Raw genomic sequence first — 23,172 nt, forward strand, 5'->3', positions numbered from 1 at the left:
TGTGTTGCAGGTCTTGAATCTGATTGTTTCTGAAATCACTTGTTCATTCTGTTCACTATGAAATTTGAAATAAGAGCAGAAATTACCATTTGGGTTGGGTTTTGTGTAATAAGAAAATCTTTTTCCTCATCATCCCTATCAGTAAGTTTTTCATATAATAAAATGATGCTTAAAACATTTTTTTTTAATTGGAGTTATCAGAGATGTCCCTGATTTTTGTTTTAAAGCTTGGGCCAAGCTTTTTTTCCCCCTAAGAAGTTAATTTTCTGAGCATTTCCTGAGTTCGGGATATAGGCAATCATTCTGGCCTCTCTGTGTTGTACTGGGGAGCATTTCTAATACTTATGTCATCCAAATAGACTAAGCCATAGTAAATGAGACCAACCACTTAGCAAACTAAAGCATCAGTCTAGTACTTGCTGTTTGAAGGACTTCTTATCTACAACATTTCATGTGATTAAGGCCTTAGTTAGGTGAACTCAAGTAGTTGAAAGTGATGGCTAATGATTTCTGTAAAGGCAAGGTATTTAGTCTATAAAAGTCAATCTTGTAACAGTTTTGAAATCAGAAGTCTTTACATTTGAAAATATTAATACTATATATATATTTATTTATTTATTTTACAAAAAAACTAAAGTGTACACAATTATTAACATTGTTCTCAGGCAGTTCAGAAAAACCTGCTCTTGTTTTTTGTCTAGCAGGTGACAGACATGTCTTTGCTTTCTTTTCTGTCCTGTACTGCTTACCCATTTACTGGGAAACTTTCTCATTCTTACAAGAGCAAACTGTGCAAGGAAATGATGTTTAAATTTTTCTCTCTTTTAATACTTGCCTGTTTACACTATGTGACTTAATTTCATGTATGTTCAGGGAGATATGCAGCCCATACTTGCACAAGCAAACATATCGCATATATTCCGTTAGGTTAGATTTTCTCTTTCCAATTTGTTCAGTGATGTTAGAAAACTCTGATAGCTCTATCTATGTGTAAACTTTTTCTTCTATTCATAACACATTTCTTACAAAGCTAATTTTCCTTCTTTTCCTCTCAGAGTGCACTGCACTTCCTAAGGTTTGTCACTATGTTGAAGTTTTGAGTGAAACTGAATCCCTATCATTATTGCTAGTACTATTTTATTCTGGTGTTTTCCTGAAGCAGGTAAATGTTAGCCTCATTTGACTGGTAAGAAGGGTCAGGAGAGGACCCTTCTTCATAATCAGGAGATTATGAGGAGCCACCTGACAGTTTATTGGCAGACTGAATATAGACCCTCGAATCCTGGATTCTAGCCCTGTGCTTCTTTTGCTTATGTTATGCATCAGCTCTGGGTTTCTACAATAATGGTGCAGTTTATCAAAGCCAAAGGACCCCGTGAGATGCTTGTAGCAAAGTTTTAATGAAAATCTTCCTGGTTGAGCTGATAACCGAGGCCACAGGTGGTTAGTAGTGCTTGAAGACTAAGTTATCTGTCTCTTCCAAATAACAGCAGGTCTTGTGTGAAATGTCCCTGATTGATTATTGAAGCTAAGACCATTCAGTGCTACACTTCTCTGAATTGTCTTAAAAATTTCAGAAGAGTTTAAAATCAGACTAGTCTGTAGCCTTTGGTACTGTTGTCGTTACATGAATCAATGGCCTTTTAGGAAATAGATGCGTATTTATAAATGCTTGGGGAGGCAAGAATTGCTCTGGCAGCTTCTTTAGCGGTCCATGTAATGCAGTATACTCATGTCAACGCTGAGCCACACGAGCTGCTTAAACTTTTTAGAATCACTAAGCAGGACAGTTATGGAGCAAAGCACTGTTAGAAATTATGAGGAATCTGAGTCACTTTTGCCCAGTCTTTTGTTACTAGTTTTTATTATAGCAATGATATGTTCCTGGGTTATATGACTAGGACGTATAAGAAAGAAGCTTGATATAGAAGCTTTGTGGCCGTACACAAGAACTGTTCAGAAACACATTTAAATAGACTTAGACCAAAGGATTTTGTTTTATTTTACTTTCAGGAGTTAAACAATTTTATTAAACTTAGACTTGGTAAAAATCTTTACATTTAATTAAAAATATCTAAAAATACATTTGGGGAAATTTATTCATTCTCTGATACGTTTGTAAATTTTTAGCACTCATAGATGAGTTTTAAGAAACAGAGAAATACAAAATAAAAGAAATACTGTACATAAGCAGCTGTTAAAACACACTACTGCTCAATGTCTGTTAGCATTTACTTGCGTTATGAATGTCATCTCAAGTTGGGGGGAAAAAAACCAAAATAAGACATTTGCCTTTGATATCTGTCTTTAAAAAAAAAAATTCTTAACAGGTATTGATCTTTCTGTTTCAGTCTCTTCCAAGAAACTGGTGACTTTGCGCATGAGGTTTTTAATGTAAATTCATGCGTGTTCTGTGTTCATTTATGAAGAGCATATTCTGATGCTCAGTTCTGCGCTGCTATTCTTACTCAATACTCAAGGCATACAGTAGTTGCTGCTTTAGTTTTAGGACTGTCAGCAGTTTTGCATTTGTCTTTCTTCCTCCATCACTTTTTCTTCCTTCTGGATTTTTTTAATGTCTTTTCTGTAATATATTCTTCACATTCCTTTTCTGATTTTTGGCTAGTTTTCTCTCTGTGACTTTCAGGTGCAGATACAAATGCAGCTAGGAGCTTACAATGCTGATGGATTGTTCTTTGTACACTGTTAGGCAGTGGTAGCTGATCCTGGGTACTTGCAGCCCACGGTGCAGCGGAGCAGGTGGTAGACAAATCAATGAGGAACGATTAACAGGTAGCCTGACTCAACTGTCATAAATGCTCTGTGACCAATTAGTTAGATTTTAAAAGAAGAATATGAAAATTGAACAGCAATACATTTCTTTTCCCCTCTTTTTTCTTGAATCAGTTACTTAGGCAATGTAGAGTGTGTGTAAAAGGTTAAACAGAGAAATTGTTTTTCCAGTCTATTGAATGAACGGTTCTGGAATATGCATTTTTTGTCATGTTTAATTTAGCATAATCTTAATGTTTGCCTCTTACTGATGTTCTAACATCTTGAGAAATTACAAGGGTGTTTCAGGGTTCTTGATGCATAATTTCCAACCCTTGGCTACAGTTTTTAGCTTGAAATTACTGTTAAACAATTACACGTTTACGTAGGTGAGGCAGAATATCTCTTGTATCATGTAAAATTTTAACATTGATGTCTTCCTGCTAATCTGAAGTGAAGTTTGTAGGGACAGAAAATGTATTTTATTAGATCAGCTGATACAGGTGGATGAAATAGTCTTCTGAGCATCCACGTTCTTCCTTAAGTCATCTTCAAGTCATGTGAAGAAAGAAGTTTCTGTGGTCTATATAGTAGATGAGCTAGTCTAAGAAAAAATAATGCTTCTTCCCACAACCTTGCCTCACTTACACCCTTACACTATTAAACTTAAAATAGTAGTATTGTTACGACTTTGTGTTTTTATGAGGCTACTTCAAGGACACATTTGATGAAAAAGTGCTGATTTAAGTAAAATCAAGGTGCAGAAACAGTTTCAGGTAGTATAAGTAGTCAAAAGAAGTACGTGGCACTGCCTATAGTGCCTAGGTGCAGTTGATAGTACTGTAGATTTGCAATCTAGGGACCTGTTTCAAGGTGAATTAAGTTGATTACGTTACTTTCCACTGGCTTTAGTGGATTTTGTACAAGACCTTTATGAAACTGTGTTTCCTCCTAAACACAGTTTAGGAGGAGGGAGCATCTAGGCATGTCTTCACTAAGAAAGGAGATTATTACAGTGGTTTTGATTGAACTAACTGCTTGCAAGAACAAGAAAGATAACTGTTTCAGCTTGTTCATATGGCAACGTTATATTCCCTACAGCCATTCTTTGACTTTCCCAGACTTCTTTTCCAACAGTCTTAAGCATTCTTGCTTCCTATTGTCTTAACATGAGCTTTATAAAATTACTTAGTATCAGGAACAGCATTAATGGTGGGAACAGAGCTCTTTGATACCATAACCTTTTGATACCATGATAGCATAAGAGATATGACATTGGAAGTCTGGAATTTCAAGCTCGAGTGTGTTGTATTATTTTTTTGTCTAGAGTAATTAGAGCTTTCTGTGAATCCCAGTAGTTGAATGGAAAATGTATTTGTTATGAATCACTGGCATATGTTACCTTTGTGCGGTACAACATCACAAAGGTAACAAGAACATTTCTAGGAGCCATAGAAGAGTGGAAGAGTTGTAGTCCTCTGCCATTTTTGCAGTTACTGTTTTGGGGAAAACAATAGTAACCACTGGGCAGAGAAAAGTAACAGGTATCTGGAGTTTTTAATCCACTGCATATTCTTTCTTTTCTGTCAAATCCTTTCATTTTTCTGCTAGGTACAGTACCACTCACTTTTGCACTATGCATCCATTTCTGATTGCTCAAGACTAAAGTTTGTCCTCATGATAAAAAGTGGAGATTCTCCACCTAGAGATTCGGAACCAAGAGGAAAGGTCTTCAGTTCTTCATACATTCACCAGCTAAATTTGACGCAGCAGAGTTTGTTTCCTGTCTTTCTATGTTGCAGTGCTAGCTAACTTGACTTGAGTAAGTGAGGGTGGGGTGATTCATACTGGTCCTGTCTTCATTTGTATCGAATGTATTTAAATTTTTTTTTAAGTGTTAGCTGCATGTGATTAAATTGATTTCAGAAGAATTATTTTCTAAAGAATGCTGACGTTCTGATAAATCATACCTGCAGTCAGTACACTTCAGTATCCCATTTAAGGGCTAAGATGGCCACTTGCCGTGGTTTTACCTTCATCTCCACTGCATAGAGGTCTGCCTATGTTATTGTGCCTTTTAAAAGCCTTTTCATTGGCAGAGGTTGGCTGTCGGACTTGGTGAGACCTACTGTGTGGTTTCAAACAATTCAAGTTGGGCTTAAGTTGAAGAAGGAGGAGGAAAAGTAGCTACAGTGCCTCTGTTGTAACAACTGTAGAGTATTGCTGTCTGCTGTAGCAGATGTGAAGATAGGAATCACTGTTTAGAACTAGGCAAGTAGCTCTTGGGAGGTTTTTTGTTCTCATTTTTGTCTTAAACAGCACTCTGGCTAGTTTTTTTTTTTATCGCACTTGAGAGCTTTCTGTTCTTTTCAGGAGTGAGTTATCACCTCCTCTGTATCAGAGTCCATTCAACTTGTTGCCTTGTTTTTTGATAGCTCAGTGCAGTGCAGGTTCTGGAAATCTGTCCTTCCAGCCCTGGGAGATTCTGAATCTGTAGAAGTTCATAGTTTAATAATTCAAATTCCTGAGTTGCTTTCTCTTGAACTCCATCTTCTCAGATCTGACTTCACTTCCTACTGCGCCTTTGCGGCTTTCCCTCTCAGCAGTGTAGACCAACAACCCTTTCTGCCTACTGTTGTCTTCCTTCCAAGATAGAAAAATCAGATTCTCTTGTAAGAACATTCTTTGTAATTTATTTCTTTCTCTTTGCAAGGATTAGTTTTTAACCCTGCTGGATTTGTTTGCAAGGATTTAACCGTATGGTAGTTGATCCTTAGTGGTTGAGGTAGTAAGTGGTAAATATTGCTATTAGTAGCTTTGTTGGTGTCAATACATGCCTTTTAAGCTTCACTCAGATGGCCCTGTTTTCTTGTTAGAAAGAAATTAAATAGTTCTTATGTTTGAAAACATAAAATGGAGCCTTGATTTTAAGGATCTTTATAGCTGTTAATATAGTATTGAAGCTAAAAGCCAATGAAATTGTACTGTGAAAGTTTCCTGCACAAGTAGTTAGACTTCACTTTGGCAACAAATGTGACATAGGTATTCCAAAATAGAAGACTCTTTATGAAGTGGAACTTCAGTTGTTTTTTTTTCATAGTGAAGTATTAGGAGTAAAAGGAAAAGAATAAAGCAAATGCAGTTGTCTTTTAGGATAAGCTGTCTCTGAAGGTATCTTTGACTGAACTAACATAATTCTGGACTTCTTTATATAGCATAATCCCTCCCTCAGTGGATAGCCCTGGACACAGTGTTTCATGGAAATTAGAAAGAGGAGGGTTACGACAGTAGTGTTTCTGTAATGACGAATAAGATGCTAGAATAGATTGAAGGCTTTAAATACCTTTCTTAATGCACACTACAAACCCTTACATGTTTTTGTTCATTCCTGTAGACTTGATTATATCTGACTTTGCGTCACTAATACGCGTATATTCACAAACTTTTGTACAGCATGCCTATAAACGTTTTTTTTCCCAATATATTTAGGGCCACGACTGTTCGCTACAAAGGGAGAAACCTTCGTATCAAAGCTCCAATGTGCAGGGCTTTGAAGAAACTCTGTGATCCAGATGGTATGTAACAGACACTGGAACGTGAAAGAGTTTCAGCAGATGGTTGGAAAACTATGAGAGAGAGTAGGCCTGTTTTGAGACATATATCACTGGCAGGAGAATTAGTGCCATTTTACATTTGATTTGGGCGCAGATACGTCCCTATTGTCTTTTTAGCCCATGTAGTCCCAGTGAATTTAATCTTTATCTAGCTCCCTAAATCTTGGAATATAACACTAGCTAAGCTGCAAAGGAAATAGCTGCATCAGACAAGATCACTTTTGCTTTGCCACTTTATGCTTTTAATGTACATGAAGATTGTGCTGTCTTCTTCTTGGTGCCAGTGAATAAGCAGCAGTATGTTGTTTAGCATCGAGCTTTTTAAGACTTTTTTTGCTTTCTCCAGTTCAGCTGTGTATGATCTCTTTTTCTCTCAGTAAGTAGCATCAGTACAGTTTAAAGATATGAAATAATATATTTGTATAAAGTTTCCAGACACTCAAATAGAAGCTGCAATACCACTGCAGTTTCCAAGGAAAAACATTAATATATGGGAAGAGGAGGTAATCTAAGGAAGCAGGTTCCACTGGTGAAGCTGAGCTGCCTAAGTTGTCTTTGGATGATGCCCATATCTGTGATGTTTTGCCTCATCTATTTGAGTATACTGCTTTCTGCCCAACAGAGTTATCCTTGCTTTGACCTCTGCCCTTTCTATTTCTTTTCCCTTCAGGCATTAGTGATGAAGAGGACCAGAAACCAGTGCGTCTTCCTCTCAAGGTCCCTGTGGAGTTGCAGCCACGAAATAATCATGCATGGGCTCGAGTACAGAGTCTTGCCCAGAATCCACGGCTTAGGTAATCACCAGCAGTAATTGTAGTGCTCAGCATAGAGTAGAGAAATATATGGGCAGCATTCAAGCATCTTCTCTCTTTTCAGAATTCTGTCTGACAGCCAGGCAGTACATATTTGAATAAGGCAGTTTGCCTAAATGTACTTATTCTGAGGGCTTTGTCCAGCCTGAGTACGTGATTCTTGCAGATCATGAGACCTTAAATTTAACAACTAGATTACCATTATTTTTTATACCTTTTTATTTGAGTACTTAAAGGAGCCTCTAGAATTCAAGAGTAATACACTTTGTGCCATTTACATACAGTTGTCAGAGCAGAGGACGTGAGTAAAAGACTTACTTGCAGCACTAGTTCTTCTAAACTTTATACTGAATACGCCATAAGACACAGGGAAGGGAAATAAATCAGTGATCAGAGGAGCCTGCACCAAAACACTGAACATGTCAACTTAAACACAGTGATATTAGCCAAAAGAAAGGTGTTTATAGATTAACCTCCTTCCCACAAAATGTAGTTGATGTTGTTGTTCCAGTGTTATCACTGGCTGTTCATTTTAGTACTTATATCTAGTCCAGGACTCAGAGGAGAATACAGTAGACCTTTGTGATGCTGATTGCTCTTTCAAATAGAGCAGTTCCATATGATGACCAAATATTATGCAGACAGAGAATGAGGATTTTTAGCATTAGGGTTTTTTGTTTTGTTTTGTTTTTTGTTTTTGTAAAACGCATTAAGGGCAAAAAGCAAGTATGTTTTGCTCCCCTTCCTTTCTGTATTTGGTATGCTGACTTTGTCCTCTGCCTGCAGTTTGCAGTTTAGCTAAATCTTCCATTCTTTTCCCATCTCCTCCTTCCATCTGGAGAAACTGATATCTCAAGTCACAGCAATCATTGATAGATTTTTGAGATATTTCACAATTGTGGGTTGTCTGCGTTTTAGCATTGCCAGATAGAATTCATCGTTTTGCTTTGAGATTGGGAGCGGATAGTTTTAGAATGACAGTTTCTCCCTTGATTCCCATTCTAGTGCTGCAGCTGTGATTTGAACTCTTCTGCTGACGTTTTCCTCTGTTTGTTTGCTTTGTATATCTTACATACAGGATGATAGTGGAGTTGCACCGGAAGGTCTCCAGCCTCATTGAGTTCCTGAAGCAGAAGTGGGCTCTCCACGAAGTGCGCATCGTATCCTTTTCCTGCTTAGTTTGTTCTACATGCTGAGTCCTGGGAGCAATTCTGTGTCAAAAATGTAAATCTACCCAGCATATTTACCAGACCATGTTTAATAAAGATTGAGGTCAGTATCTTGGCATCACTAATGTGAGGGAGCCTTTAGCTGGCAGCGTAAAGCATTTCACTTCTGCCTAAACTCTTCTCTGCTGTGATCCCCTTAAAAGCTAGTTGGCAATAGTGAAGCTCCCTGCCTTTGCTTAATTTCTGTTAACAGAGAGCTGAATCCATTTCATCATGGATAATTATATTGTAGAAGCTTTGATAATAATTAGCTATTTTGTTTACAGTTTCAACAAAGAGACTGAGGACAGAGCTTTCCCTTTGCTTTGCATAGTCTTACCACATCAAGGCTTAAGCTTGTTGCTTATGTAGCGGCTGCTGCCTAGTACATATCTACATACTAAGTATATAGATGTGATGTACACTATATGCCTAGTATATCTACATGCCAAGCCCTGTGACACATTATGGAGGTATCCCTATCTCTGAACTTTGACCCATGCAGTAGAAGGATTTGTTAGATATCAGCCATTATGTTCTCCTGTGAACTAGTGTGCTGTATCCTGTTTATTTTCGTTTTATTCAGACTTTTGGGCTTTTCTTTTCAATTTGTAAGCCTGGACAAAGTGGCAGCATAGCACTTGAAATTTAGATGTCAAAGCATGTAAAATGAGGCTGCTGAACAGAAAGGAGAGTCTGTTTTACTATGCAGTGACTTTTTTTTTTAAATCACAGCGGAGCACAAAACGGAGATCAGTAATTTTGCTTGGAACAGAGGTTTACTTTGCTGCTTCTAGTAAGTCTTCAGTATAGCCCATATCAACACAGAAGATCACAGAGTATTCATGTCTGTACTAAGTAGAGTACATATCCCTGATCAGCTATGTATTTTTTTCTTTTTATTTGCAAAGTAGGCTACCAGGTGCTTCTTTTGAAGATGCAGATGGTGGTTGTATTCTTTGACACATCTTTTTTAGCGTAAAACACTAGAGGAACGGCAGCTTCAAGACACCAGAGACTCGGAAACAAGAGGCAGCTTCTCAGAGGAGAAAGTGATGCTCCATCTTTTTCCAGGAGAGAATTGTACACTCACGCCCCTGCCTGGGGTAGCCAGAGTGGTCCACTCCAAGGCTTTCTGCACAGTACATTGGCAGGAAACTGGCAAGTGCAAACAGAACACAAAAGACTCTCACTTACTACCCCCCGCACAAATCCTAGGCATACAGAGTGGTCAGGGGACAGCTAGGGGACAACTAAAATATGCACGGGGAACAGAAGGTGGTAAGAGTGTTGGAAGGGCAGAGAGCGCTACAGAATCAAGCAGAGCCTCTCAGCCCACAGCTGAAGCTTCTGCAAGCACTGAAGACGGTTCCTCAGAGACTGGTCTGGTGGAAGGAACAGCCTCAAATCTTGGCATCGCTAATTCTCTCAACAAGCCACCTTCTGGACTTCAAGATCCAGGAGGGAACAATGACAAGCCAAGCTCAGTGACCTGTGTGGAGGGCAGGGAGGTCCTGGCCAGTGACCAAGCAACTGTACTGCCATCATGCAGCACAGCTTGTGCTTGCAGGAAGATCCCTGATGTGGAGGAGCTTTCTCTGCTGGATCCGTTCCCGCGGTACATGAAGTCCTGTCAGGACCTGATCGTTCCAGAGAAATGTTTTTGCACAGACAAACTGCATGGAAAAGACTGTACTGCAGCAGCTGGTAGTACTTCTCCTGTGGCTTTTCCAAGTGGGAACACGGAGATGTCTGATGCCTATTCAGCACAGCTGCCAAGAGGCAGTGTGGCTTCACCCAGCAGTGGCCCGTCCAGATATGAAGCTCAGGCTAGCCATGGTCCCAGCCTACAGCTTGATACTTGTACCAAGGAGATAACAGATGCAGTAATGGAGGATTCTCAAGAGAAGCTGAGCTCCTCATTTCCACCTCCACCTCAGGGACAATCTAGTTCAAAGTCTCTCAAGGATGATCCGAGCAGGCTCTCTCAACAGGTTAGAGAAGAAGGATGGAGTCTACGGACTTCTGAGAGCCTTACGCTGGCAGAAGTCTACCTCATGATGGGCAAGCCGAACAAGCTGCAGCTGGAATATGACTGGCTGGCTGTCCTGGAGCCAGAAACCCAGGATGCTAGGGAACAAACATCTGAACCAAGTGCTGTTCCTACATGTACCACCTTTCACAAGCAGAGACTCCTAAACTGCCTTTTAAAACTCATCTCTACTGAAGTCAATCCCAAACCAGTAAGTAGCTCTCACTTCTCCAGAAGCTAAACTTCAGTTAAGTGATCTGGGGAGTGATTGCCCATCCTTGTTGTTTTCATAGTAAATCAGTGACTAGCCTTGTTAAGATCTTGCAGTCACATATGTAAAAAACTTTTCAAAACAGCTTGCTGCACAGTGGACTTTTTTTCAATATGTTGCATCTGTTTTTTCTACTGCCTTTTAATTTCTGGTTTGCAGTGGGTCTCAGTTTCAGTAGTATTACAGTAAACATTTAATGTGACTGCTGAAAAGATCAGTCATGAGATTAGGTGCCTTTTATTCTAACGTTAACACTCCAAAAGAGAACTGCAACCCTTAATTTCAGTGTTAACACAGTTCAAGTTACACTAAGTGTAGATGTGGAAAGAATTGATTTATTTGGGATACTGTAGCCAGAATACTTTGGTCTACTGCAGTGGTTTTTGTAAAAGCGGCAAAATGAGTTTCATGTTTTATTTCCGAGACTCTAGGAACACGTTTGACTTGCCCAGAAAAATACATTCTTCCTAGGGCAGACAACTGAGGATAAACCTGCTTTCCTTCTTGGGCTTTTTAACCAGAGTTTAAGATCTGCCCCGTGACAATTTGCGCAGCCATTTTCTTCTAGTGTAACTGATTGAAACTTAGTAAAATGTTCTTTCAAAGTCCCAAAAGAGACCGAATTCGACAGATCTGACTAAATTTGGATGATGGGAATCTGATGAGTTTTGCATCATACTCCAGCATAGAATGCAAATGAATCACTATTCCCAAACACCCATAATTCTTTGATCTTTACTTGTTGGTAGAGACTTATTATCCTTCCCCCTTTTCCTAAAGCTCCTATTGGTCCTAATTTTATAAACATAAGATGTAGGATTTTTTAAATGTGTTATAAATGTAAAACCACCTTCTGTGAGATGCAGCTCCAGTCTGATACAGACTTGTTTAAATTCTAAAGACTCCTGGTCTCGCATCTCACTGATGTGTGACAAAGTCTCCTCATGTGGCATCTGGTTTTACTTCTAGTGTCACATGTGACAGCCAAGAAAATAGGATTGAACTATTGCATACTAGAAAGAGGAGTAGCTCATTAAATTTGGGAGGCATGAGGAAGAAGGGAGAGAAAAAAGATATGATCTGAGGTGGTTAGTATGTTCATGTGTGCTCCTGTCATTTTTGCACCATTTGTGTCTTAATCAAAGTAACACCCATGAAAAATAACGCAATTCTTTCAGGTGTGTACTGATATCACACATTCTAATAAAAGGGGAACCTTTTCCTTTATTTGTGAAGTACTAGTTTATACAGGCTTTATTGCAGAAAAATACACTGAAAAAATAAAAACACATAGAAAAGGTCACTTGGGGCAGCGACTATCATGGGAATGATATATATATATACACGTATATATATTCAAGAGGTGAGAACAATATTTACTGTCTACCTGAAAGTACAGTAGACTTTTGGAAAGGATTGTCCTTAAATCCTCTACATTTCATCAATTAACAACAGGAAGGGTGGTATTTTTGCCACCGGGTACTTCCGCTCTCCTGGAGTCTGGATGTCTCCAGCGCATGAGCTGAAGTTGCTGTCTTTAGGACCATACTTCAGGGATGTGAAACTCCAGAGCTTGGTGGAACTGCCATGCTGTGTCAGGAATTCCAGGAAAGATTCTGTCCATGTCAGTTTAGACTGTGGCACAGCATTCCCATCATGATATTAAAGGGGAAGATAAAAAGCCGCTTTAACAGAACATGGGGCGATTGTTCAGATCCCTGCTGATTACCAGCATAAAACAAACGATAGAAAATTGCATTGCAATCAAGTGTGGGTGGTAATTTTGTGCCTATGGTGGCACACCACTTTTCCTAGAAAACCTTATAAATAACGAAATTAACTGGGTAGACCTGGAAAATCAGTTGAGCACCTTGCCATATGGTTCTGTTTTTATTGCTGGGATACAGTGTAAAATAGGAGAAGGAACGGGGAAATTTTCCAAACTTTTCATTTATACTTGATCGGAATTAATAGAAAAATATTTTTGTCCAGGGATATTTCCAACTAGAGGAACCATCTGAATAGTTAGAGTTTATGAAAATCAGTTTCCCATTGAATTTGAAAGCAGCGCCTTTTTTGGTACTACGGCAAATCCTTGTCCTCCCCTCTACTGTGGTGCTTGGTGGGAGAGGGATTGTCTGGGGTGGTCCAGCACACTGTGAAGCATGTGGAATGGTGATGATGATCTGGTATCTGATGCTCTAATATAAACTGATGATATTTAACACCGCCAAATACACAGGGAAAGAATTACAACCTTCCACACTCCCCCCTCATACACAGAAGCAGTGGTTAGAGGACTTAAATATCATCTTATTATAGTATGTTTCTTTTTCTTTTAAGGCTCCCTAAGCAGCCAATAGGTTTAACAGTGCATTTATTGTAACAGTAAAACATTATATTCAATTCATATGCTTGCATTTTTAGACCCCTGAGATGAGCTCTGTTGCCACGTCACCTATAAAGCCTGCTCAAGAGGAGCAGGCACTGACTCCTCCAGGAAAGGTGATTGCCATCAGCACCAGGAGTCCAGGTTGTGCACGAAACCAGTCTGCCCTTCGCAACAACAAGACTTTTTCTCCCAGTGCCGCTTCCAGCTCCTCAGGTGAACGTTCATAAAAACTCACTTCAACAAATCAGACCATTAGTACATTGTATCAGTGTTTGGGAAACTGTACCAAATTATATGCCACATTACTGTTTTTGTCCATAATTGTTGGAGAATGAGAGTTCCTAAATATTATACTGTCAATTTGGTTTAGGGTTGTCATAAATTCAGTACTTCTCTAAATCTTAAAAATCAATCCATGTTATTAATACAATTTACAATCCAGAAAACATTCTGCCAAGTCAGTCTTGCAGAGATGCTGGCTCTTCTTAGGAAGTGACTGCTGTGGGGTAAGGCATCTCAAGAGACGGCTTATAGGGCTAGACAATGAATGTATTGGTCAAGGTTTGCTGATTAAAATAATATTTTAATGAAAATTTTCTCTGCCATTCTGCTGAAATACTGAATGATTGTTATGAACTACCTTCTTCTTTCTACCAGAAGGTACAGCTGAGGTAATTTGTGAGCCTCAGCCATGCGGATCAAGAATTTCAGTTCCATTCTTCAGCCAGTTGCGTTTGCCAGCAAATGTTTTATGACTTTAAAAAAATCAGTGGAAGTGTTAGAGTTCCTGGGAACAATTGCCATCCATATGCTTTTCACACCCGTGCTGTAAGGAGCAATGGACCATAAGCAATTTAACCAGTGCTGTGAAACACCTTAGTTGGTGCTCTGTGTGGTTTTCATTTTAAAATGGTGTTATAGCTCTTTCATATCTGTTTAAAGCTTCATTGCACTTACTTGCAGAGAACACACTTGCTTAAATTTCTAGTAAAGAGACCAATAATTTAATAGGTAAAATGTAGAAATCCTTACATTTCTGTGAGGCAGGCAAGCCAGGAGGGTATATCTTCTTAAATCAGATTCAGGAGTAAAATCAAACTTCCTTTATTTGCAGCTTGTTCATTTTAATGAGATTGTACTTTATATTTCCCCTAATGCCTTCAGAATTATTTCTGAAGTAAGGATAAGGATCATCAACTGAGAATACCAGACAGAACCAGCAAGAAGATAAAAATACTTTATATCTGATCCCCTGGAAGTAGGCACACCTGTCTTGTTGGTGCAGACGTACATTTATTCGAAAGCAAATATAATTGTCTGTATTAATCTTTGTAAGGTGCATCACTGAATCAAAATAAGTAGAGTTGTATACTGTTAGGGTTTAACAGAATATTATGTGTTTTATAATGAAACACAGTCTTACATGTAAAATCAGGGAGTGACAAATGTAGAGTATGTATTCCTGCTTTTGTGCAGTACAAGTCAGAGAGAGCCAAGTTGGCTTCAGCTGAGCTGTTTGGCTTGAACAGAAGAGCAATAAAAATGTGTTTAATACAGCCTTCTACCTAGCTTACTGGTTTTGCACCTCAGCAGCTCTGCCTGGGGTAATACACTCAGCTTTGGCCTCCTGTAATGGCATTCCAGCATGTCAGACTGATACCCAAGCCCTACGTTCTGTTTTACTGTTAGACCTGCTGAATCCCATTTATCAGCCATTGTGAAAGTGTTCAGAATTTGGAAATGAATTGATTGTGGTCTGGATTTCAGCCTTTAGTATACAGTAATTATAAAGCTTCTTTGCATCCTCACATGCGATGCTATTAAAAGACTACAGTAGTTTGTTTATCAGAAGGCAAACTTCTAGGTCACTTTTATTTGGGTTTCCTCATAGAATTTGGTCCTGAGTTTGTCTAGCTAACTACTTTTTTTTTTGTCTTTTTTTAATTAAAAATAAATTGATTTGGCCTTCCCAGTAGAAAATAATGATTAGAGGATAAGTTTGGTGTACCCCAGAATAATTGAAAGGGTTAGCAAATTGACAGCTTCGCAAAAGCCACGTGGCTATCTGAGGAGACAGAAAAGAGGATAAGAAGAATCATGCAAGGAGATTTAGAAAAGAGCAGAACAACAGCTGTGATGCAAAATGACCGTAATACTTAAAATATCATTACATAATTTGAGTTGCTTCTGTTGTATTGCGTTTCCTTACTTTCTACAGTGAATCATTTAGTGCGTTTTTTGAGAAAAAAAATTGTGTTCCCTTTAACAATTCTCCTTAACTCCTGTTCGGGGAGGAGGCCCTAATATTTTTGCTGTTCTACATTAATTGATTTTATCATTTCAAATTACAAATCAGATTTATTTTAGGTCCTTTGGCTCACTGCAGTTTTAACGAGCCTTGGAACAACTGAGCAGAGTTGAGAGCAGTAGAGTGGAGGTGGAAATTTCTTCATTTAACCATGGACCCAACCCACAGTGCTTCTGTCAGCCTTTCATCTTTAAAATAGGGATAATAAGGCCTCCACATTTGTTTATTAGGCAAATAAAACTTCATGCTCTTTAAAACACTTCTTGAATAAAGTGTTGTGTACTACCTGTATTTGCAAGAGGGTGGACCAGGCTTGTGCAGCATCACTGTATGCTTTACCTTTGCCACCTCTGGGTGAGCCAGGTGCCTGCTGCCTCCCAACTGAGATCTCCAGCCCAGCTGTAGAGGCTGCAGTACAGTATCAGTTGTGGATCTTTCATTATTTTGGAGCGTGAAAACAGCTATTTTTGTCTATTGTAACGAAACCTAGTATAACACTTAAAGAGTACGTGCTTCTACGGAAGAGAGGTGTGCTTCCTTGTTATCTCAGGATGATGCACTAGTAATACTGGCTTTCAGCCTGATTGGATTCCTACAGAGCAGGCACACTGCTGTAAGTTAATACATTTCTCTTTTTAAAGAAAAGTGTAAATGGAATTCTTTTAGTCGGACCACATACCATTATTTCCGAGTGCAGTATATATTACTCAGACAGTCTATCTTTGGGAAGGTATTTTTGGTAAACTGGTCTCTGCTCTCAGATTTCTCTGTCACCAGAATCATTTTATAGGGGTTACAATTTGAATTACCACACTTGGAAAAATAAGTCTAAGTGACATGTAAAGATTGTAGAATGAGTCTGTGTCTATCTTATCTTCCCCTACAAAAGGAGTGGATCAAATGCACCTATAATTTGTTTAGTGTTAGGGAAGGGCACTCGAATATTTCTACAAACTGAACAGATAAGCTGGTTAACACAGTCTGTGTGTGGCTCAAAATTGGGTTCCTACGCTCTAGTTTCTTTAGTAGTGTGAAATTGCATTAACCCCTTTCATCCAAGGATTTCAAGGCAAGTAAATGTTTGCAGTGTCCTTGTGAAGAAGGTACACACTGTCAATTTACATGTGGGAAACATTAAGTATTCAGTTTCATGATTTGTGTAAGATGACAAACAGATGGTGGCAGAGCCAGAATCCATAAGTCCCAGTTCTCAGTCTTGTCCTTCAGTTACTAAATTTCTGTTTGTTTGTTTGTTTGTTTGTCAGTTTTGCTTCATTTAAATGCTTTTAAAATCTTCTAGGTTTGAGAAACCTCCCTAGACCTCTCTTGGTGGCTGGTCCTTCAAGTTCTGGAAGTGTTGATGCAGATGGTGGACTCTTTGCAGTTCCTACAACTCTACCACCCAACAGCCGCCACGGGAAACTGTTCTTGCCTAGTAAAGAAGCAGAATTGACCTTCCGGCAGCACTTGGACACAATCAGTGTAAGTGAGACCAGTGAACAAAAGCTGCGCCTGAGCCAGCGTCTAGTAGGAATTATGGGATTTTTGGGGTTCAACAGAAAGCGCTGGCTTCTTTGTAAAGCCATGCTTCTAGTGATGTTCAAGGATGTCATTATATCTGATGAGATTTGTCAGATTTTGATCATATAATTGGGCTTTGAAGTGACACCACCTCTTCAGGCCTGAATGCTGTCACACTGCCTGATTAAACTGGTTCACTCTGCTAATTAAATTGCTCCAGCAAAATATTTTTGCCACGTTTAAAAAACCTGATATCTGTCTTCTCGTGCAGTGAATTTTAATATGTCCTTATTGCTGAGATTTAGCTGATATTTATTTTATATATAAAATCTGAATAACAGCATCACACCAAGCTATAATAGTTAAGCAGTGAAACGGCTTCTTTGCGAGAAAGCTTTGTCTCAATAATATAGGGAAAAAAAAACACACATTCACAGTGGAACACTTTCCTACTCTAGCAGAAGGTATGGGAAATGAGCCGAAGTATTCATTTTTAGTTAAGGGAGATGTGGCTTGCATATCCCGTGAGGGTTGGCTTTTACTAGACTATGACTTCGAGCAGCTTTTGGTTAGAATATCTGTGTCAGTGTGGGAGCATCAAAATGAGGTGTTTTTAATCTAAAGGTAGTTTTGGAAAGAATAATTTACAGTCTGAAACAAAACACAGTATTTTAGTATATAGTTAAAACTTTTTTTTTATTGGAGAATGGAGTTTGGGGGTATAATTTGTTCTGTGTCTGGGTGTTTAATACTTGCTCATGCATTTTCTGTTACTCTGTAGATGCAGTCAGACTTCTTCTTGCCAAAGCCAAGGAAATTACGGAACAGACACTTGCGGAAGCCATTGGTAGTACAGGTCAGAAAAATTTGCAATGTGGAATGGCTGTTGTGCATCCTAAATAGATAACAGTTAGGTTAATCGTGACTTGGGCCTAACTGAGCTAAAAAACTGAACTTCCCTCATACATCCGTTGGAAAAGTAAACCTGAGCATCTGAAGAAACAAATGTTTTAGCCTGTATTGTAAGCAGCCCTGATATATTCCCTACGTGAGGAGTGTCGAGAACACTAGTAACCCAGTGCATGAGACAGCTTGGGGGGCAGGGTGAAGCTCCTCGTCTGAAAACAGGTTCTGCTGTTTGGCCCCTCCTGGTACTGACACACAAGCAACGTGTGTGTCTGGTGTACTCATCTGTCACTGTTACTGCAACAAGATCTCCAGTTAGATAGTTTTTCCTGCTTCCTACTCACTAATTGCTGTGCAATTGGGGTGAGAATGGACAGTGTAGTGAAAGAAAACATACTCTGTTTGAAGGAACGCAACATACTCTGTTTGAAGGAACACTGATTTACAAAACAAATTAGGATTTCCAAAAGAGATTTAAGGAGGAGGCAGCCTGTTACCAAATTTCACTTTAAGCAGGTATTAACCTCCCTTAGACCATTCTGATGATCCCAGCAAAAAGGCAGATGCCACTGTTAAACCACAAACTTTTCATAGAGATTTGTAGCAGGTGGAGAACATACACAAGATGGATTAGAAACAAGATAATGGAAACTTCCTTGGGGAAAAAAAGGTTATAAAGTTCTAACACAGCCTTTGATCTCTCCTGGTCTGAGAATAAAATCTATGATCTGCCCAGAAGTTACGTACAAATTATTTTTAGGTAGTGAGATACTCTGCTCTGTGCAATGTCATTTCTTTTAAAAACTCCGAAGTACATGTTGCTGTCTCATAAGTTATTAATTCACACTTGTTTAGTTGCAATGGAAGATGAATGGAAGATACAGTCTAGACCCCATCCTTAAGTTTGCTCATGAACTTCTAAACTCTAGAAGACCAGTTTTACCCTCTGTGCTGTGTTTAAATATGTTTTGTCTATTGTTGCCTCTCTCACACAGAGAACGCTGCTCCCTAGGCCATCTGGAAATCCGTCCCAGCATGTCTGTTCCTTTTCTATCTTATCCAACTCATCCATAACAGGTGAGTCTGCGTATCTTCCATCACTTTTATGCTGCCATGAGAGCAATTGGAAAGTGTCTCGGAATGCTGCACAAAGGAAAGATTTTTGAAAAGAGGAAAATACCCTTTCAAAACCACGAAGTCATATACTGTTTGGTTGAGTAACTTCCTACAGGATGATAGTAGGATAGTGCTCCTGGATCATTGTTACAGACGTTGTGATTGTAATAGGGATTTTTTTCTTCTGCTTCTCACTCTTTCCTGCTTTCAGTACTCTGGAGCTCTCTGCAAGGAGACAAAATTTTGGAAGAAAATATCGAGATATGAGTATTTTTCTATGGAGTGTAATTATTGTCTAGATTTCATACTGAACTTTTCTTAGTATCTGAGATACTGTACAGTCATGCAGTATAGTTAGTATACTACCCACTTGTCCTTTCCTGCTTAAGTACAATGGTAGTACAAGTTACCTCTCATCTCAGCATTAATCTAAAAATCAACATTAGAGGTTAAAGTTTATCTTCACTGAAAATAATGAAGGCAGCTGCAATCACACATCAACAGCTGCAGTTGCGTTTTTTTGTGGTAGGGCACTGGTTAGCTCTTATTACTATTTCACATCTGCTTCATCATTGTCTCCACTATTTGCATTCCTGCAGCTCACTGCTGCTTGGAATTTGTTTATTTTGCTTCCATTGAACTGTGTTGTACTCTGCTTTAATGATGTTAGATCTCATTTGCCTGAGAGTTATTTAACTTCACCCTAGGGAGAGGTTCGTTTCGGCCAATCCAGTCCTCACTGAATAAAGCCGCTGTTTCTCGTCCCATCGTGCCGAAGGTTCTTCCAACACAGGCTACCAACCATCTGTCTAGTAAGTTTTTCCTGAAATAGAATGGGAGTTGCAGTTTGTCCTGATCTACATGATGTTACATTGTTGGTTTCGCTTTCCTAAGTATGAACCATTAGTGCCTTTTGAAATTAAAGGAAAGAAAATAGTGCAATATTACTGATGTCCTACTTTCTGTGGCTTTATGGGGCTGGAAAAAGGGAGCAATCAGTGGTGGAACAGTTCAAACTAGGTTCCTTTGCTGTGTCTGACCCACGGGAAAAGCAAGGATTTAGAATACGTGACTGAAATTCCACACTTGTGTCACATTTTATTCTAAGGCTCTTCTGAGAAGAGGTTGCAACATATTTGAAAGAAACTTGTAAGCAGACTATCTGCTAGCATGAGATACTACAAGGAAAAGATTGCCATTGTATTAGGAAAAAAACAAACACCAGATACTGTCTCACAACAAAAGAGTATGTCCCTTGATTAGGATGATTAGTGAGTTGAAAACAGTGAATACCTCTATGTTTTATAATAGGCTTGGAGAATTCATTGCCACAGGAAGGCATACAGATGTTTTAACTGGATTTTAAAAGATCTGGAGGGGCTTGAGCCTGCAACTAGATAAATTTGTATATTGAGGCTAAATGGCTTCTAGACACAAGATAACAAAATAAGGTTATTTTATATTTATAGTTCCTCTGGTAAATCTTTGGAAGTTTCTAGAAATGTTATAACCAACAACTATTACTTTTTTATCTGAACATTATTAAGAGGTGTAGATGTTACTGGTAGAGAAGAGAAAGGGGTAAAAGAACAGGGATATTTCTCCAAACTGTTTTTATATACTTGGTAATGTATTGGAGCAAGGCAGAAAAGTTACAAACATTCAGCTGAAAGAAATGTTATCCTTTCTAAAAAGAAAAAGCTGACATAGCTGATCAGATAATGACCATTTTTGCCTTTTGCATTTGTTAAGTTTTGGCTATCTGGCCAATATTTTTAAAATGATCTTTGAAAAGAGTCACAACAAAGTAATTGTGTGAAGAAAAGGCTTCTAATGTGTTTTTCTTTCTGTTTCGTAAAAGGTGCTATTGATTTGGCAGCTAAAAGTGCCGGTATTATCCCTGGTAGCCCTTTGCCTGTTCTGGATGCAGATGGTTTGTCAGGTGTATCTCCACTGTCACCAGACGGGGTGACCGCAGTGGTAACAGGGCAGGAGTCAACCGTAGCACATCAGAATGGAGGGTCCCTCACCACTGTGGAGGTCAGTGTCTCTTGAGCTTGCTTTTTAAAGTAGTTAAGCATCCTGTTCTTTCACTGTGTAGAAAGCCATATTATTAATGACTCTTCAGTAAGCTTTCTCCTGGGGTTTATTGTTAGATGTTCTTGTCATTGTGAGCCCAATCTGTGTTGAGTATTATGCATTTAGGGGTTGAGGGATCAAATCATCATTGCACAGGATAGCAAATTTCCATGCTGTAAAGCAGCTTTCATCGGTGAGCCAGTGGAAGTTGGCCATCCAGAATCTGGATTCAGAAAGAAACAATAGCATTTTGAGGGACAGAATCTGATGTAGACCATTTTGAAAGGCAGGCTATATAGACAAAGCATGCATAAACAGTGATGTGCACTTGCCTCTTACAGCCCCAGCTGTGTTTGCAGAGCCTCATGTAAAGTTAGGTCACTCACATAATGCCTATTGTGCTTCTCTAGGGCTCAGGCACTGGGTGTCGGGTTCCATTCATCAGCCTGCCAACACGGCATGAGCAGCAGGAGGCAGTTCCTGATGGCTTCCAGGTAGAGTATGTGTTGAAAGAACAGCTGTATGAAATGGAGAATGGTTTGAAAACCAGTTAGAGGCCCTTGATCCTAGATTACTGTATACCGTTGTTACGTTTTGTGGAAGTGGAAATCTCTAACATTTGATGGAATTTAAAGAACAAAATACAAGAAAGCTGCTTACATTTATTTCTCTGTAAAAGAGCAAAATGAAGCTGACAGGCTCTGATCTCTGAAGGATGAACAAATCTTACTTAATGCTTGATCCAGTGGAGGAATTTGGGATAGGAATGTACTATATAGCAAAGCATTTATAAACACCACAAAGAAAGATTTCAGGAACTGGCAGCCCTGCTTGCTGAAGAAGGAAAATTAAGATTAAAAGCATGATTGTAATGCCTGCATCCTCTTAAGAGAATCCCTTTTTTTTAACATTAGATCCAATAAGATGTAGATATTTAAACTATAACTGTAGTAGCACATAAGTTCTAAGAGTCTTGTCATCTTGTCCCCACCTTCCTTCTCCAGTGGGATCCAGGATCTCGTGTTAGCTAATTAGCACTCAGAATACAGTTTGTTTGTTTGTTTTAATAGAAGCACTTTCCACTTTTCCTGTGATAAGGTTGTGCAAAAAAGGTAAAACTAATGTGACCAAGAGCATAAAAGTGAGGAAAATTTTATAGCACTTGTGTCAGGACGTTTACCTAGGTATTTATTTAAGGTAGGGCAGTCTTAGGTTCTGGTTCCAGCTCTCAAGATTGCTTTGTGTGGACTATATCAGATAAAATTCCAAGAGAGTTTTATGACGAGGAATTAGAACCAAAATTCCTTAAGAAAAAAAAAAAGATTGATTTTCAGCAAGTCTAGCTATACAGAAAAGTGACTTAACCTTTTAAAATATTTATCTTATTTAAGTATTTGTAGAGTTCTTGTCTATATAAAGGCAAATGTAATCCTTAATTCTTAAGAACTATCTTGTAAATTCCCCCAAAAAACATGTTAATTCTGTTGCTATGTATGAGTGCTTGTTTCTGTTATGTAGGTTAAATTAAATGTTCTTTGGTATGTTAAACTCATGTGTTTTCAGACAGATCAGCAGGATATAGGATGAGGAATATTTGTTTATGCTTACAGATATTATTTTCAGAAATAATGCAATTTCCATGTGTTAGTATGATATTCAAAATGTGGACCCAACTAATCTTTTATGTCTAGATGAGAAGGAAAACACTTCCAAGAGTTTTTGGATCTATGAACAAAGAACATTAAGAATATAATTTGCTAGTCCTTTTTTTTAAAATCTGATACTAATCTGATGTTTAGGATGTAAGCTGTCATTTTTCAGACATGTATCCAAGTCTTTCATAAACTTAGGAATTATCTGTTTCTGCAACAGGGCACATCAGTCCTTTCTCTGTCAGAACTAACCAAGACTCCTCTCCAGAATGGTCTTTCCACCCCTCCACTTCCCTCATCAGAGGCTTCCAGTACCCGTCTCTCTCCTCCCAATGTCTCTGCTCTCTTGGATATTTCTCTGCCCGGACCACCTGAAGATGTGCTCTCTCAAGGAGAACCTGCCACTCAGATCAGTGATTCTATCATTGAAATAGCTATCAGCTCTGGTCAATACAGTAAGTCTGAGCTAGCTAAACTCTTCCTATTAAT

General features: G+C 38.8%; 1 protein-coding gene across 4 annotated transcripts in view; it reads left to right on the top strand.

Annotated features, from left to right (window-relative positions):
- Positions 1-23,172, top strand: part of CRAMP1 (cramped chromatin regulator homolog 1) — a 46,829-nt gene that overhangs the window by 19,907 nt on the left and 3,750 nt on the right. For all 4 annotated transcript variants that reach the window (XM_062588067.1, XM_062588068.1, XM_062588070.1 and 1 more), the window contains 12 exons: positions 6,262-6,347; positions 7,057-7,180; positions 8,277-8,358; positions 9,384-10,649; positions 13,137-13,314; positions 16,710-16,891; positions 17,712-17,786; positions 18,832-18,913; positions 19,660-19,764; positions 20,814-20,992; positions 21,442-21,525; positions 22,904-23,138. In XM_062588067.1, coding sequence (XP_062444051.1) covers positions 6,262-6,347; positions 7,057-7,180; positions 8,277-8,358; positions 9,384-10,649; positions 13,137-13,314; positions 16,710-16,891; positions 17,712-17,786; positions 18,832-18,913; positions 19,660-19,764; positions 20,814-20,992; positions 21,442-21,525; positions 22,904-23,138 — 2,678 coding nt within the window. The remainder of the gene's footprint in view (positions 1-6,261; positions 6,348-7,056; positions 7,181-8,276; positions 8,359-9,383; positions 10,650-13,136; positions 13,315-16,709; positions 16,892-17,711; positions 17,787-18,831; positions 18,914-19,659; positions 19,765-20,813; positions 20,993-21,441; positions 21,526-22,903; positions 23,139-23,172) is intronic.

Source organism: Rhea pennata, chromosome 15, assembly GCF_028389875.1.
Source record: "Rhea pennata isolate bPtePen1 chromosome 15, bPtePen1.pri, whole genome shotgun sequence".
Taxonomy (NCBI): domain Eukaryota; kingdom Metazoa; phylum Chordata; class Aves; order Rheiformes; family Rheidae; genus Rhea; species Rhea pennata.